This window comes from Mustelus asterias, chromosome 7 (genome assembly GCF_964213995.1).
Source record: "Mustelus asterias chromosome 7, sMusAst1.hap1.1, whole genome shotgun sequence".
Taxonomy (NCBI): domain Eukaryota; kingdom Metazoa; phylum Chordata; class Chondrichthyes; order Carcharhiniformes; family Triakidae; genus Mustelus; species Mustelus asterias.
The window spans coordinates 123,645,185-123,663,680 of NC_135807.1; the positions used below are offsets into that span (position 1 = coordinate 123,645,185).

The window sequence follows — 18,496 nt, forward strand, 5'->3', positions numbered from 1 at the left end:
TGATGGTTTAGAAACATAGAAACATAGAAAAACTACAGCACAAAACAGGCCCTTCGGCCCCACAAGTTGTGCCGAACATATCCCTACCTTTTAGGCATACCTATAACCCTCCATCCTATTAAGTCCCATATACTCATCCAGGAGTCTCTTAAAAGACCCTATTGAGTCTGCCTCCACCACCACTGACGGCAGCCGACTCCACTCGCCCACCACCCTCTGTGTGAAAGATTTCCCCTGTACCTACCCCCCAGCACCTTAAACCTGTGTCCTCTCGTAGCAGCCATTTCCACCCTGGGAAAAAGCCTCTGAGAGTCCACCCGATCTATGCCTCTCAACATCTTATATACCTCTATTAGGTCTCCTCTCATCCTACGTCTCTCCAAGGAGAAAAAACCGAGCTCCCTCAGCCTATCCTCATAAGGCATGCCACTCAATCCAGGCAACATTCTTGATGGATGAAGGATACTCGATGTGTATATATGTTGGTTTTGTGTACATGCAGGATGCTGAGTGATGTGTATGCGCACACACGATAGATGCCTCGATTGCAGAACAACCGGAATGATGCAATAAAATTCTACCTTTGGGGTTATTAAGCTATTTTATTTTAGTTTTGCCTTTTTTCTTCCACATATTGGATTTCTTTTCTCTTCATTTTTTGCCTATCAGTGTGTCTGATCTTTCTATCTCTGCAGTTATAAGGAAGCTGACAAGGCTGAGTTTTTTCAAAGTCTGAAAGGGCCGTGATTCTGACTCTACCCTTTCTTTGTTTAAGTTTCCTCAATGTCACTATTTCCTGCTCTCTGCAGAGATCCAAGGCAAAGAAATTAGAGTTATGATGAATCCCAGGGAATGTTGGGGGTCGGGGGGGGGGGGGGGTGGCGGTGGGAACAGTCAGCAGCACGTGGTCCTAGCTGTGCAGCCTGCAATGTTCTACAATGACGTCAATGTACACTGAGTGGCCCAAGATGCTGCCTGTCTCTGGGCAATCAGCATCATTCTGTGTAGCAGCAATACTCCACCTCCACCCAAATCTACATCTGCAGCCCTGTGTTAATATGATTTTGAGCTGGCTTCAGCGAATTGCTCACAATTTGCTTCACTTTGGGCGTGCTTCACCTTTACAATTAGGAGTAAAATTATCCATTACTCCTGGTGGTGCAGTGGCACAGTGGTTAGCGCTGCTGCCTCACATCTCCAGGGACCTGGGTTCAACTCCGGCCTCGGGTCACTGTCCGTGTGGAGTTTGCACATTCTCCCTGTGTCTGCGTGGGTTTCCTCCGGGTGCTCCGGTTTCCTCCCACAGTCCAAAGATGTACGAGTTAGGTGGATTGGCCATTCTAAATTGCCCCTGAGTATCAGGGGGAGTAGAAGGATAAATATATGGGGTTACAGGGATAGGACCTGGGTGGGATTGTGGTCAGTGAAGACTCGATGGGTTGAATGGCCTCTTTCTGCACTGTAGGGATTATTTTATTCTATGATTATCAGCAAACCCTCTCTTTGATTTCCCAGTCACCATCTGCTGTTTGCACTTAGGTGGCCGCGAGCTAACGATTTGTGTTTCCACTTCTCAATGCCTCGCTAAGCTACATGCGAGAAACAAAAATATATATTCAAAATAAATTAAACCAGACGCCACTCTAACTAAAATAAATATGTACTTGGTCAAGTGTTGGCCATAAATCTTTCCTACCTATTCTGTAACTTTTTAATAGAAGCAAGGCCTTATCAAATTGACACGGGTAGGCTGAGGATTGCTGACTGAGTGTGGTTAAAACCAGAAACCTTTGAGCCACAAATCCTTCAGAGAAATGTTTCCAAACATTAGACCATTGTTTCTAGTACGTATGCGCACGCATATTTAGTAAATGGATCTTTACTTGGCAAAAAAGCTTTGACAAAGGGTCATCTGGACTCGAAACGTCAGCTCTTTTCTCTCCTTACAGATGCTGCCAGACCTGCTGAAATTTTCCAGCATTTTCCCTTTTGGTCTCTTTACTGGGCAGCCTTGTGCATTTACCTCACCATTACTGCTGTGTTTGACTTATAGGGGTGCCTGCCCTATTATGGGGTCATCCAGGATTTTCACCCCCGATAAGCAATTTGCAAACTGATTATAATCTAGGAATCCCTACAGTGCAGAAGGAGGCCATCTGACCCATTGAGTCTGCACCAACTCTCCGAAAGAGCATCCCATCCAGGCCCTCCCCTCCACCCTTTCCCCATAACCTCACACATTTACCGTGGCAAATCCACCTAACCTACACACCTTTGGACGCTAAGGGTGGAATTTTCCCATCCTGCCCGCCATGGGAATTGTAGCGGGCGGGGGCAGACCATGCAAAGGTCCGTTGACTCGGGTGGGAATTTCTGGCCTTGGGGCGAGCGCAGCCAGAAAATCCCGCCCTCAGGGGCAATTTAGCATGGCCAATCCACCTAACCTGTACATCTTTGGACATTAAAGGGTGATTTAGCATGGCCAGTCCGCCTAACTTACACATCTTTGGACACCAAGGGGCAATTTAGCATGGCTAATTCACCTAACCTACACATCTTTGGACACCAAGGGGCAATTTAGCACAGCCAATGCACCTAACCTACACATCTTGGGACACTAAGGGGCAATTTAGCATGGCCAATCCACCTAACCTGTACACCTTTGGACACTAAGGGACTATTTAGCATGGCCAATCCACCTAACCTGTACATCTTTGGACACTAAAGGGTGATTTAGCATGGCTAATCCACCTAACCTACACATCTTTGGACACCAAGGGGCAATTTAGCATGGCTAATTCACCTAACCTACACATCTTTGGACACCAAGGGGCAATTTAGCATGGCCAATTCACTCAACCTACACATCTTTGGACACCAAGGGGCAATTTAGCACAGCCAATGCACCTAACCTACACATCTTGGGACACTAAGGGGCAATTTAGCATGGCCAATCCACCTAACCTGTACACCTTTGGACACTAAGGGACTATTTAGCATGGCCAATCCACCTAACCTGTACATCTTTGGACACTAAAGGGTGATTTAGCATGGCTAATCCACCTAACCTACACATCTTTGGACACCAAGGGGCAATTTAGCATGGCTAATTCACCTAACCTACACATCTTTGGACACCAAGGGGCAATTTAGCATGGCCAATTCACTCAACCTACACATCTTTGGACACTAAGGAGCAATTTAGCACAGCCAATGCACCTAACCTACACATCTTGGGACACTAAGGGGCAATTTAGCATGCCCAATCCACCTAACATGCGCATCTTTGGACACTAAGGGGCAGCTTACCATGGCCAATCCACCTAACTTGTACATCTTTGGACACTAAGGGGCAGCTTACCGTGGCCAATCCACCTAACCTGTACATCATTGGACATGAAAGGGCAATTTAGCATAGCCAATCCACTTAATGTACACATCTTTGCACACTGAGGGGCAATTTAGCATGGCCAATCCACATAACCTACACATCTTTGTACACTAAGGGCAATTTAGCATGGCCAATCCACCTAATGTGCATATCTTTGGACACTGAGAGGCAATTTAGCATGGCCAATCCACCTAACCTAGAGGATTAATCAACTATTCTCTCCCAATAGCTATTTTATAATATGAGCAGATTGTTATTAATTATTGATTTAAGTAATTTATTTACATTGCTAAACTGTGAAATAGCTGGATAAAATCGCACTTCGTTAACAAAATATTCTGCACAGATCAAAACCAGTGTCCAAAATACATCCCACTGAAAACAAGGCTCAACACTACCAGGTAGGAGGACATATTTTCAATGTTTTTTTCCAATGGCTGTTTAACTGGTGAACTATTCACTCGAGAACTCTTGTTTCCTGTGTGCATCAGATTGCCATAACCATTACTGAGGCGAGACAGCTGGCTGGGGAAAATATCGACCCAACAGTGATAATTGAAGTCGGAGATGAAAAAAAGCAAACAACAGTGAAAGAGGCGACTAATTCCCCTTTTTTCAATGAGGTAAAAATATTGAATCGCTCATGTCAATAATGACACGTGTGCTGTGAACACATTATGATGGTTTAGCATGTAAGGGTAAGAGAGAAAAAAACGTGAGCTTAGAGAGAACCCCAAAACACCGGAATCCAAAAATAAAGCCCCTAGCATTCTGTAGATCACATCACTCTGTCATGCTGCATTAACTCAACATTATTTCAATTAGGCAACTCTTCCTTTGAGGCTTTTCCCTCTCTGTCTCATGCTCATCTGTAACGAAAAATCTAAAAAAAAAGAAATATTTTTATTAGAAGTTTCCGGACGGGACTTTCCAGTTGTGCCCACCCCCGAGATCAGAAATTCCCGTTCGAGGTCACCAGACCTTTAAATACTCTGCCAAATTTTCTGTCCTGTCCATGATGATGCCCACGGTGGGTGAGACTGAAAAATTTACTCCTCACCTCATCGAGGCTAATCCCCATCCAGCAACCTGCTCAGAAAACTCTGCTCAAATATTGACAGTTGGAAAGAAAATTGCATCACGGCAGCTGTGGCAATCCACAACATTCCAAAATAATCAACAGCATTCCAAATAAACGCAATACCCTCAAAAAGGTCGATTTTCCCTCTGTCCCAAAGTTAACAGATCCTTACAAATTCCAGCACAGGCATACGCATCTTTGCCAAAAACTAACCTGTTCTTCCACGGGCTATACCTGCCTGTGTACCACCAGATTTTGTTGAGATCTGTCCATTAGTGTTTGAGATATTTGTTCAGAGACCAACAACAGGCTCAAACATTGCCGCTGCCCACCTTCAGTGATGGAGGTAATAGAAAGAGACAAAGAGAGTGTTAAATCTGAGAAACTGTCTGGATGTCTGCTGTTCCTATCGGGAGGCCTGGTCAGTGCTGGTCAGTCAGCCAAAATCAGGGTTAGTGTATTATCAGATGGCTTCGGGGTAGAGGGGGGAGGGGTGAGTGGTCTCAATCCTCAAATGGTGGGGATGGAGGGGAGCAAGAAGGATAAAGGCTCAGGCTACTTCTCAGGAGCACTTTCAGCCTCTCAGATTCCATGAACAACTTATCTTTCTTCATCTTCCCAGCTTCCAGTAGGGAGAAGGCAGAATGAGTGTGGCCTATACTCCTCCCAATTTAGCCCCAAAATGGCACCTGGTTTCCATTGACAAGATAGGACCCAATTTAAGTCAGCTTGACACTTTTTTCAGGAACATACTTAGGCCACCTATTCAAAGGGCATAGCAGAATGGCACTGGTTACAAGGACAGCAGCAATGCAGTGGTAAATGCTTGCACCCATGGCTTATTTCTATCAGATGGGAGGCCTGAAGATTTCACCCATAATTCACAAGCACTGCTTTGGAACTCCTACACCCTGGGCGAGATTCTCCAGCCACCCAGCCGCGTGTTTCCCGCTGGTGGGAGGTGGCGCGTTGTTTGCTAGTGGTGGATTCTCTGGTCTCGGCGCTGTCAGCGGGAATGCCCATTGGCTTCACCCCACACCAATGAATAACCCGCGGGCGGAGGTTTGCTGCCGGCGGGACCGGAGAATCCCACCGGCGTGAACGGCCAGAGAATTCCGACCTCTGTCTCCATTTGAGGAAACTAGGCAGAGTGCACAGGATCATTGGGATCGCACCTGAGGATCTCCACACATTGACTCTCAGATCTTCATTGTGTTGCTCTGGGATTGCTGAGTGGAGACCAGTTTTTGTCCACATTGGGATAGATAGAAAATTCCATAGAGCAACTGTCTGAAAATTCCTCAGTAATAAAATGTTATTGTAAATGGACTGGAAGTTGGCTATCCTCCTGCCCCAACCTGCTGCTCACTACACATATGCGCACATGCATGTACACACATGCACACTCACACACTTTATTAGGAATGATGGGTGGAATTCTCCCAAAAAATTCCAAGTGTCAAATTCGGGGGAAAACTGGAGTAGTTCACGCTGCTTTTTTCAGTGGGTGTTCAGACAAGAATCTTCCACACTCTGCACTGCAGAGGCCACCAGTGTGAATATCATTATAAACAAGGAGAAGGGACTTATTCCCGCCCGGGAGCCAGTGGGCCTCTGCGCATGCGCACTGGCCCCGCACTGTCAGCCTCCTGATTGCTGGTCAGCTCGATCGCTGGTCAGTCCGGGACCCCCACAATCCTGCCCCTCTGACCCCACCCCCCCCACGGCTCAATCGTGGGTTCCACCCCGATCATTCCCGGGCCAGCCCAGATCCTCCTCCGTCCCAGCCCGCCCTGATATCGAGCCCCCCACCCCGGCAATGTCGATCAACCCCCCCCCTCCCCACAGTGCAGACAGCCCCCCCCAGCAGACCCTCCCCCTTGCTGGCTGAACCACCTCCCCACCACCCCACCCCCCCGGCTGAAACCTAGAAAACCAGCGTGGCAGGGTGGGAGAATCACCCCCTGAAGTGTGGCATGGGGAGCCATAGAACAGGAAGAAGAATATATATATATCTGTAAAAAAATATTTCATAAATTGCGTGTGGTATGCCCTAACTATGTTCGGGGTTGTAGGTTTCAAACAACAAGAATAGAGACGTGGTTTGCACATGTAGATTCAAAATAACAACAAGAGGTTTATTGAAGTAACTGTTGCCTGGAAAGAGTAGTAATTGAAACTAAAAGCAGGAACCTCTGAAACATCCCAATGACATCACCATCAAATCATGTGACTGGCTCTTAAAGCAATCATGCAACCACTTAAATATATAACAGCATAAGGACAACAAAAAATGCACAAACTGGGTAGTGTTCTCTGCTAAGTGAAATAGACATTTAGAGGTAATGGCAAACGTGATATTGATTTTTATTTCAAGAATAAAATATCAAGCTCACAAAATGCCACAAATATAAATTGATTGAGTTTACAAGTAAATATACATTGATGTTACACTTTCCCTTAGCGATTTAGTTTATTGTATGGATAACTTGTCAATTCATAAAATGGGGCACGATTCTCTGACCTTGCGTGTTTCCTGCCAGCGGGAGGTGGCATGTTGTTAGCCAGCTGCGGGATTCTCTGATTCCCACCACTGGCAATGGGAATTCTCATTGACACCACCCCACGCCAGCGGGAAACCCACGGGTGGGGGTTCACTGCCAGCGGGACCAGAGAATCCTGCCGGTGTGAACAGCTGGAGAATTCCGTCCATGTTCTCAGTAGCTATAGGTAATGCAGATACTTTCACAGCTGTATTCAGCCTCTCAAACTAAGTCATTACACACTTAGTTTATTGAAAGAGATATTTAAAGAATAGCAATTTCAAATAGTGTTCAGTTTTTAAAAAAATCCTGAGGTTACATCTAATCTGTTATCTTTTACTCAAATTATTTTCCAACTATAATTGTCTAGAATTATCAAAGAAAGAAGCTTGTGCAAACAATTTATCCATTGTTTTGCCATTTGGATAGTAAAACAAAGCTTTAGTGAGGCTAGACCTGGAGTACTGTGCACAGTACTGCTCTCCATATCTAAATAAGGATACGCTTGCCTTAAGGGAAGTGCAATGAATGTTCAGTTGACTCATTCTCAGGATGAGTGGATTGTTCTATGAGGGAAGATACTCAGCCTATATTCCCGAGAGTTTAGAAGAATGAGAGTGGGAGCAAGGTTTTTTGAATGGCTGCGTTTCTCACGAACAACTCAGAGTTAGCGGGAAGTGCATCTTCACGAATACTGGCTACCTTGAAGTCATCTAACACTAACGTTAATGGGCTGCAGACACAACCTTCGCCCCTTACTTGGGATGAAATCCTGCCTCAGAGAGCCAATCTGATTGGCCAGCAACTGAGTGGTCCCAGAAATGGACTCCAAGCATAGAACATAGAACATAGAACATTACAGCGCAGTACAGGCCCTTCGGCCCTCGATGTTGCGCCGACCAGTGGTACCAATCTAAAGCCCCTCTAATCTACACTATTCCAATATCATCCATATGTTTATCCAATAACCACTTGAACGCTCTCAACGTTGACGAGTCCACCACTGCTGCAGGCAGGGCATTCCACGCCCTTACTACTCTCTGAGTAAAGAACCTACCTCTAACATCTGTCCTATATCTCTCACCCCTCAATTTAAAGCTATGTCCCCATCCGAGGAAAAAGGCTCGCACTATCCACCCTATCTAATCCTCTGATCATCTTGTATGCCTCTATTATGTCACTTCTTAACCTTCTTCTCTCTAACGAAAACAACCTCAAGCCCCTCAGCCTTTCCTCATATGATTTTTCCACCATACCAGGCAACATCCTGGTAAATCTCCTCTGCACCCTTTCCAACACTTCCACATCCTTCCTATAATACGGCGACCAGAACTGTACGCAATACTCCAAATGCGGCCACACCAGAGTTTTGTACAGTTGCAGCATGACCTCCTGGCTCCGAAACTCAATCCCTCTACCAATAAAAGCTAACACACCGTACGTCTTCTTAACAACCCTATCAACCTGGGTGCCAATTTTCAGGGATCTAAGCAACATGGACACCCAGATCCCTCTGTTCATCCATACTACCAAGTATCTTACCATTAGCCCAGTACTCTGTATTCCTGTTACTCCTTCCAAAGTGAATCACCTCACACTTTTCCGCATTAAACTCCATTTGCCACCTCTCAGCCCAGCTCTGCAGCTTATCTATGTCCCTCTGTAACCTGCCACTTCCCTCCGCACTGTCTACCCAGATTCTGAGTCTCAGAGTCCAGGTAAGTGCAGCTGGTCACACAGCAGGGATTTGGAGGCAAAGCCTAAGGGGAGGGTTGTGGGGAGAGGGGGTTAGGAGGTCTTGATGGAGAGACCGGGAGGAAGGAAGCAGCGACAGGAGGCACATCTTGTGTGGAATTGTCCGATGAGGTATGGAGGCCTTTGAAGTAGGTCTTGTCACCACACCGCCCTCCTCCCACTCCCCACCTAAAGCCTGAGCTGGGTGACTTTCTGGGCTTCCCTTTTGCTCCTGAACTCCTCCTGCCTGCCTACAAATTGAGGCCAAATGGAAAATGGCTCTTGAGTGGTCATTAATTGTCCACTTAAAGGCCTCAGTTGGGGCATGGGCAGGCTGGCCTCGGCCTTGCCTGTCCCACTATAAAATTGCGGGGCGTTCAGGGTGGGCAGCGAGAAGACCATTCAGGGAATTTAACAAGCCTATGTCTTGCCTGCAAGCCCATTGATGGTGGATGGTTGGCGGGCGGAGGGGGGGGGGGGGGGAGTTAAAATTCAGCCTAATAATCTAATTGAAGCGAACAAAATTCTTAAGGGCTCTAGTAGGTTGATGCTGTTTCCCATGGCTGGGGAATCTAGAACAAGTGATCACAGTCTCAGAATTAGGGGTCAGCTATCTTGTATTGAAATGAGGAGTAATTTCCTCACCAAGAAATCTCCTCTGCTGAGAGCTGGAGGTGCTCCATTTTTGAGTTTATCACGTTAGGGGTTGCCAGGTTTTTGGGTGGGGAATCCAGGGATCTGAGGATTGTGGAGGAAGGGTAACACCAGGTAGACAATCCGCCATGATCTTACTGAAAGCTGGCACAGGCTCGAGGGGCCCAATGGCCCACTTGTGCTCCTATTTCTTATGTTCGGTGAGTTTTTTAGTCTAATTTCCATAGACAGCAAGAAAGAATTTAGAGCTAATGAACAAAAAAGAAATTTAAGTCCATTTGGCCCATCAATTGGGCCAAATTTGGCCCATCAAAGCAGCTTTTCCTAATTCCCTCTTTGTTCCATGGTGGCACAGTGGTTAGCACTGCTGCCTCACAGTGTCAGGGACCCGGGTTCAATTCCCGGCTTGTGCGACTGTGCGGAGTTTGCACATTCTCCCCGTGTCTGTGTGAGTTTCCTCCGGGTGCTCCGGTTTCCTCCCACACTCCAAAAATGTGTGGGTTAGGTTGATTGGCCATGCTAAATTGCCCCTTAGTGTCAGGGGGATTAGCAGGGTAAATATGTGGGGTTACAGAAATAGGGCCTGGGTGGGATTGTTGTTGGGCAGGTTTGATGGGCCAAAAGGCCTCCTCCTGCACTGCAGTGGTTTTATGATTCCAGGTTAAGTAACATTTTGGATACTCCTGACATTTCTATGTTGGTATTACATTGGAAGCTGAACTGCATAAAGTATTTACTGTGACACAATTGATTACTTTTTCATTTTATCTTTGCAGTACTTTGTATTTGATTACATCGGTCCAACAGAAATATTGTTTGACAGAATCATTAAACTTTCAGTAAGTAATCACAAGATTATACACGTTTTAAATTGAATTTTGTAAACAAATGATAAAGGAGGTTGCAAAGTTCTAACTGCCCAGTGTACTGTAACTGAATCATATTACAATTTAGGAAAAGTTGGCCTGTTTGTCATCCAAAAGCGTGAGTGTCCTCGCTGTGATTAAAGCATGCAGGGTTTAGGTAAACTGAGCACTGGTGCGTTGGCAGTTTGCTGGATCAACCCTAATTGCTATTTCCGTTGAATCATAGAACGGTTGCAATGCACAATGTGGCCATTCAGCCTATCATATCTGTGCTGGCTCTCTGAAAGAGCAATGCACCTAGTTTCATCTCCCCTCTGCCCACCACGCTCTTCCCATAATGATCCAATTCTCTTTTGAAAGCCACAAAAGCAGCAGTAGTGTCCCACGCCCAACCACCCTCAGCTGCTTCATCAATGACCGTCCCTCCACCCTAAGGTCAGAAGTGCAGATGTTCGCTGATGATTACACAATGTTCATCACCATTCGTGACTCCTCAGATACTGAAGCAGTTCATGTTCATAAACAGCAAGATCTGGACAATATATATCTAGGCTTGGGCTGACAAGTGGCAAATAATGTCCGTGCCATGCAAGAATGCCAGGCAATGATCACGCCCAAAAAGAGAGAATCTAACCATCATTCCTTGACATTCAATGACATCACCATCACTGAATCCTCCATTATCTACATCCTGGGGCTTACCATTGACCAAAAAATTGGACTAGACAAGTAAATACTGTGGCTCCAAGAGCAGGTCAGAGGCTAGGAATCCTGTGGTGAGTAATTCACCTCCTGACTCCCCAAAGTCTGTCCACCATCTGCAAGGCACAAGTCAGGAGTGTGATGGAATACTTTCTACTTTCCTAGATGAGTACAGTTCCAACAACACTCAGGAAGCTTGACACCATCCAGGACAAAGCAGCCAAATTGTTTAGTAGCCCTTCCACAAACATTCACTCCCTCCACTACTGGAGAACAGTGGCAGCAGTGTGTACCATCTATAAGATGCACTGCAGGAACGCAACAAGACTCCTTAGGCAGCACCTTCCAAACCCATGACCGCTACCATCTAGAAAGACAAGAGACATCTGGGAACACCATCGCTTGGAGATTCCCCGTCAAGTCACTCACTGTCCTGATTCAGAAATATATCGCCGTTCCTTCACTGTCACTAGATCCAAATCCTGGAACTCCTCCCCTAACAACACTATGGGTCTACCCACACCTCAAGGACTGCAGTGTTTCAAGAACAGTAAGAAGTCTCACAACACCAGGTTAAAGTCCAACAGGTTTATTTGGTAGCAAATACCATAAGCTTTCGGAGCACTGCTCCTTCGTCAGATGGAGCACTCCATCTGACGAAGGAGCATTGCTCCGAAAGCTTATGGTATTTGCTACCAAATAAACCTGTTGGACTTTAATCTGGTGTTGTGAGACTTCTTACTGTGCTTACCCCAGTCCAACGCCGGCATCTCCACATTGTGTTTCAAGAAGGCAGCTCACCACCATCTTCTAAAGGGCAATTAGGGATGAAGAATAAATGCCCTTGGGCGGGATTATCCGGCTGCACTTGTCCCAAGGCTGGAAAATCCGGCTCGAGTCAATGGACATCTGCATGATCCGTGTCACGCCCGCTATGATTCCCATGGTGGGTGGGATAGAAACATTCTGCCTCTTGCGTCCTCTGGCTCTTAGCCCTTCCAGAAATGAATACAGCTTCTCTCTATCTACTCTGTCCCAGATGCCTCATGATTTTGAATACCTCCATCAAATCTTCTCTTAATCTTCACCTCTCCAAAGAGAGCAGCCCCGGCCTCTCCAATCTAGCGACATATTAATAGTTCCCCATGTCTGACACTATTCTCGTGAATCTTTTCTGCATCGTCTCTAATGCTTTCAGTGTGGTGCTCAGGATTGGACGCAATATTCCAGTTGAGGCCAGACCCGTGTTTTGTACAGGTTTAGCGTAATTTCCTTGCTTTTGCACTGTGCCCCAATATATAAAACTAATGAAGACAAGAGAGATGTAAATGGAACATCAAATCATTGTCCTCCTGCACACATTTGAGATTTACACAGTCCATTCGAGGACAAGGGAAGAAATCCTTTGTGTAATAAAATTATAAACTCCTTTCTACAGAGCAGGTTTGATGATTATGTGTCACTCAGAGGAAATCTCTTTCTGGGTCTCTACACTCAAAAACAATCCTCTGCTTTTGATTTTACCCAAACGTCATATAGTTTGGGATTGGCAGAGGAAATATCTGATACTTTGACCAAATCCTTGATAAATACAGTGCTGGATAGGATGAACTGAGCAAAACTCAGGCCACACAAAATTGCCTTTTATTGCAGTTAAAAATACAATTGTCTCAATCCTTGAATGGCTCTATTGGAAATCATGATGCTTCAGGACTTCACCAGTGGCCCATCTTCTTGTGTTAGTCTGTGGGAGTGTCAACAGAATTCTTAACTTGGAGCCTGGTCAAGTTCTTCATGGAATAGAATCATAAAATCCCTACAGTGCAGAAGGAGGCCATTTGGCCCATTGAGTCTGCACCGATCACAATCCCACCCTGACCCTATTCCTGTAACCCTTCATATTTACCCTGCTAATCCCCCTGACACTGGGGTCAAATTAGCATGGCCAATTAACCTAACCCGCACATCTTTGGAGGAAACCGAAGCACCCGGAGGAAACCCACGCAGACACGGGGAGAAAGTGCAAACTCCACACAGAAACCCGGGTCCTTGTTGCTGTGAGGCAGCTGTGCTGACCACTGTGCCACCGTGCCGCCCCATGTCCTATTGGCAAGAACCATTAATGGTCAAAATTGGGAATCATGATCCGAAGTGGAACATCTAACTGATCTAACTTTGTATAGGAATGTTGAAACCAATAATTGTGCCCTGACTATAAACTCAGGTCAGCTAACACTGAACAGAACAAGGACTGAACTGGGAACTTTTTCTCTTTATGGCTCCGATTGTAACTCCCCCCACCCTCTACCTCCACCTCCCGCCTCCCCCCCCCCACACTCGTGCCCCCACCCCTGCCACCAGCCCCCATCCCCCATGCCCAGAACAGATAGAAATTGACTCTGGGGGTGGAGGGTACAGTAAAAATTAAGACAGTCACTTAATCCTCCACCTTAACTATGCAGATTGGGCCTATTGAAAGCAGGCCTGGCTATTTTGGATGTGCTGTGGACCAGGTGCTCCTGCTGGTGTTGCACAGGAAGCTTTGGGCCTCCCTTACCCCAGTTTAAACCCCCTCACTTTCTCCACCTTGTGACTGTCGCTGGCAAACCTCCTCAGATCACCTTGGGAAGCTCACCAGCTGACACCCTGCTCTTGCAGGCTCTGGTAGTGGATGAGGTTGGGGTTTAGTGGGAACATTTAGACAAGTAAGACCCAGCTGTTACAAACAGCTGGATCTGTAGGTCCTCACGCCCCCAGCTTGACTACCTTCTCCATGTTTCTTGCCCACTCCACCTGTTCCCCTTTAAAACCAGGGCCTGAGACACACAATGCAGTGTGTTCAGTAATTAAAGGATGATTTTAGATACTAATACAGTATCAGAATTATACAAATGGGTTATATTTAATGAATAAGCGATCTATTAGGGAAACCATAAAAAGACTCTGAAGATATACTGACTAAAATCCATTTATGGAAAATTGTCTCCTAGTTTTGTTTGCGTAATTAGGCCCAAATTTCAAACCCAAAAGTTTACCTTTATTACAAGAATACAGAACTATCAGCAAATTAACTGATCCATGTTTCCCCATCTTTAGTAGCATCATAGTATCATACAGTGCAGAGGAGCCCCTTTGGCCCATCGAGCCTGCACCAACACGCAAGAAACACCTGAATTAATTCCATCACCAGCACTTGGCCCATGGCCTTAAATGTTACGATGTGCCAAGTTCACCCAGGTACTTTTCATAGGTTGTTAGGCAACCCGCCTCTACCACCCTCCCAGGCAGTGCCTTCCAGACTGTCACCACCCTCTGGATAAAAAAGTTTTTCCTCACATCCCCCCTAAACCTCCTGCCCCTCACCTTGAACCTATGCTCCCTCGTGACTGACCCTTCAACAATGGGGAACAGCTGCTCCTTGGCAAATAAGTACAGGAATAAAAGGGGGATATCTTATCTTTCTTCTGAACATGATTCCAAGTCAGTAAACCTTTCATTCATTTCCTATTTGTATAAACATTGATGTAATTATGCAGGTTCTGCATTCCAAACTGATCCGTGGAACATTGATAGGAGCGTTTAAACTGGATGTGGGAACGGTTTACAATGAACCAGGTACGCTCAAATGTTATCGGCTCAAATCGAAGCTCTGGGGTTGGGGGTGTGGGAGGTGGAGGCTGGGGGTGAGGTGATGGCGGGGATGTGCTTCCCTGGAACATCGGAAGGTTTGGACATATCGCAGCACCCATCTGGAAGAATATTGGGTGAGTTCCGTTTACCGGAATTGTATCCTGAGCTACACAATGTGCAATGTGTGGGCAGACCCAGGAATACCTTGTATTTCTTTTTTAAAAATTTACTCGTGGGACATGGGTATCGCTGGCTGGCCAACATTTCTTGCCCATCCTCAGCTGCCCTTGGAGGGCAGTTGAGAGTCAACCACATTGCTGTGGCTCTGGAGTCACATGTAGGCCAGACCAGGTAAGGACAACAGATTTCCTTCCCTAAAGAACATTAGTGAACCAGATGGGTTTTTACAACAATGGCTTCATGGTCATCAGTAGATTCTTAATTCCAGGTATTTTTTTATTGAATTCAAATTCCACCATCTGCCGTGGCGGGATTCGAACCCAGGTCCCCAGAACATTAGCTGAGTTTCTGGCTTAATAGTCTAGCGATAATACTACTTGGCCATTGCCTCCCCAAGCTATTAGCAAGCTTCTCCTTAATATATTTCATTATTTTGAATGTCATGACAGAATTTGGTGCAAAACATTTGAAATTAGAAATGATGTAGCTTTGGATGTGTATCATTTATTAAAGAAAGATTGCTAATATCAAATTGGCTGTTGTGACACGTTACTTTCTTTCTGGATATTTTCTTGGGTTTTTTTTAACTAGACTACTATGATTAAAGCTCTGGATATAATCCCTTGTGCACCTCCTGTCTGTGTTAAGACGCTTTGTTAGTCCACTCAGAAACTGGATTCTCTGCTGGATCAGTTTTCCCAGTACACTGACCCAGTTTAATTCCCGGGTTGGGACTAATTTCATTGGATTTGGCGGATTGAGAAAGCTGCAAATTCCAGGGCTCGATCCAATTTACCCAATAGGACCTCTTCAAAGAGTAAAAAGAAAACTTTGCATTTATACACAGCCTCCCGCAATCAAACCAAACTCTTTCACCTGCAGTGAATTTTAACATTGATGTGATTATGATGCGGGCAAGCGTGACCAAGATCAGATGAAGGGCTGTTTTTTTTTGCTGATGTGCTGTACGGTGGGGTTAAAATGAAAGAAACTGAAAGGAAGAGGCTCATCATTGGATTTCCATCTTTGTCACCACCGAGCTGAATTTGCAGCGCTATTCCCTTGTCCCTACACCCCTGTGGGAAAGTGAGCCATCTGAGACTGCCTTCAAATGTCAAAGGTGGGGCCTGGTCAGTTTCCCTCTCTGCTGCCACTACATGGACCACAATGGCAGTACGAGGATAGAACTCTCGCCAATTGCTAACCCACAGCCCTGGGTTTACAGGGAAAGTCCTATTATCTCTTTGTTCCGGCCAGGTCATTGAGATCCTTCACTGGAATTTAAAAATAAATATTTCGGCCTCTTCTGCCACTTTAACTGTGATAACTGATAACAGGGATAGGACCTAGGTAATATGCTCTGTCGGAGAGTCGGTGCAGATTCGATGGGCCGAATGGCCTCCTTCTTCTGTTCAAGAAAGGTCCAACTTCCCCATTGCAGCATTGTTGAATTCTATTCCCTGGTGGAAGTAGGATCCCTCTTGGTGGCATTGAGGTCAATTTGGAAACCAACCTTGTATATGTTACCAGCCCTGATGCAGGAAAATGGGTGGGGGATAGGGCGGTGGGTGGGAATCCTGCCTGACTGCAACTGCGTAGCAGCCCAGGAGGAACATTCAACCCAAATTATTCATTGATTTGATTTGGGTTGTGTTGGAAAACAGTGGCAAGCTGGAGTTCAGGAGAGAACACTGTTCTTCTTTTGAAGAGGCTTAAAATGCCTTCCAACCCTGTTGAGGGAAAACAATATCGATGGTGGGAAAATATATTGAAAATTGAGTCGGTTAGTCAGCATACAGCTGGTTAGGGATCAGGAATCTGCAGTGTTTGGAAGATTCAGAATGAAATAGTTTGGAACAAAGAGCAGAGTTCCAAAAAGAACAAATAATGATTATATATTAAGTAATAAAAGCAAATTACTGTGGATGCTGGAATCTGAAACCAAAAGAGAAAATGCTGGAAAATCTCAGCAGGCCAGACCTGCTGAGATTTTCCAGCATTTTCTCTTTTGATTATTTATGAAGTGTTAAATTGTTCTTACCGTTACAACTTGGTGTTCTTGTGAACTATCCTGATAAGTGCAGAATGAGAAACTTTGACAGCACATACTTTTTTCCAGCAATACTCGAGATGTGTACTTTCCATCGACAAATGACGATAATAAATTAGTAACAGACTTTATTGCAGCCTTCTGATAGAAAAGCTATCTCAAATCTGTGAACTGTACTCCTATTTCTCAAATGCTTATTTCAGAGCTGAGCTGGCTATGTGGCGCTGGGTGCGATGGGGTGCCCGAGATGATAAAGTTTGAGTAAAGGCACCGATGAAGTCATTTACTGCACCAGACTAGTGAGGCCATGAAAACATCAAGTAATCTGCTTACCAATCATTAAGTTGCCGTGCAAGACTTACTTTTCACTTTCAGATTCACTTGTGTAACTCCCATTATACAATTTAATTAATTTACCCCCTCACCAGCATTTTGAGAACTCGGATAACAGAATTGTTTATTCAATATCTTTTCCCAAAGGTAGGGGAGTCTAAAACTCGAGGGCATAGGTTTAAGGTGCGAGGGGAGAGATACAAAAGTGTCCAGAGGGGCAATTGTTTCACACAGAGGGTGGCGAGTGTCTGGAACGAGCTGCCAGAGGTAGTAGGAAAGGCAGGTACAATTTTGTCTTTTAAAAAGTGTTTAGACAGTTACATGGGTAAGATGGGTATAGAGGGATATGGGCCAAATGCGGGCAAATGGGACTAGCTTAGGGGTTTAAAAAAAAAGGCGGCATGGCCAAGTTGGGCCGAAGGGCCTGTTTCCATGCTGTAAACCTCTATGCTGTTTCATTTTGAAAGCTTCATTTTGTGGTTCACTTTTTTTCAAAAGCTTCATATGATCAATTAAAAAGAGCTGAAGAATCATAGAATCCCTACAGTACAGAAAGAGGCCATTCGGCCCATCGAGCCTGCACTGACCACAATCCCACCCAGGCCCTATCCCCGCAACACCACATATTTACCCTGCTAATCCTCCTGACACTAAGGGTCAATTTAGCATGGCCACTCAACCTAACTGGCACAACTTTGGACTGTGGGAGGAAACCGGAGCACCCGAAGGAAACCCACGCAAACACAGGCAGAACGTGCAAACTCCACACAGACAGTGACCCGAGGCCGGAATTGAACCTGGGTTCCTGGAGCTGTGAGGCAGCAGTGCTAACTACAGTGCCACTGTGCTTAAGGGCACGTTGAAGAATGCATTTCTGTTCAAAAAAAGGAAAGAGTAAAGGTTTCCTGCAGAGTCACCAGTAAACCTGGAACTGTTGGTTTTTGCATATCAGGTGCTTATAAATATCTTGGCCAGAATGTTACGGCCATTTACACCGGTGGGATTTTCCCAATCCCAAATTCTCCGACTTCGCTGGATCAGGAGCATGGCATGAACGGCTGGTAAGATCGCACCCCGCACCTTGCATGCGATTGGGTGGCACAGTGGCACAGTGGTTAGCACTGCTGCCTCACAGCGCCAGGGACCCGGATTCAATTCCGGTTTGGGTCACTGTCTGTGCGGAATCTGCACGTTCTCCCCGTGTCTGCGTGCGTTTCCTCCGGATGCTCCGGTTCCCTCCAACAGTCCAAAGATGTGTGGTTCAGGTTGATTGGCCATGCTAAATTGACAGGGGGAGTTAGCAGGGTAAATATGTGGGGTTATGGGGATAGG

The 18,496-nt window shown here is 45.7% G+C and overlaps 1 protein-coding gene across 1 annotated transcript in view; it reads left to right on the forward strand.

Annotated features, from left to right (window-relative positions):
* The window catches only part of fer1l6 (fer-1 like family member 6), a 193,476-nt gene that overhangs the window by 35,544 nt on the left and 139,436 nt on the right, over positions 1-18,496 (forward strand). Inside the window, exons 4-7 of the mRNA XM_078215513.1 lie at positions 3,738-3,792; positions 3,883-4,014; positions 10,180-10,242; positions 14,508-14,586. Coding sequence (XP_078071639.1) covers positions 3,738-3,792; positions 3,883-4,014; positions 10,180-10,242; positions 14,508-14,586 — 329 coding nt within the window. The remainder of the gene's footprint in view (positions 1-3,737; positions 3,793-3,882; positions 4,015-10,179; positions 10,243-14,507; positions 14,587-18,496) is intronic.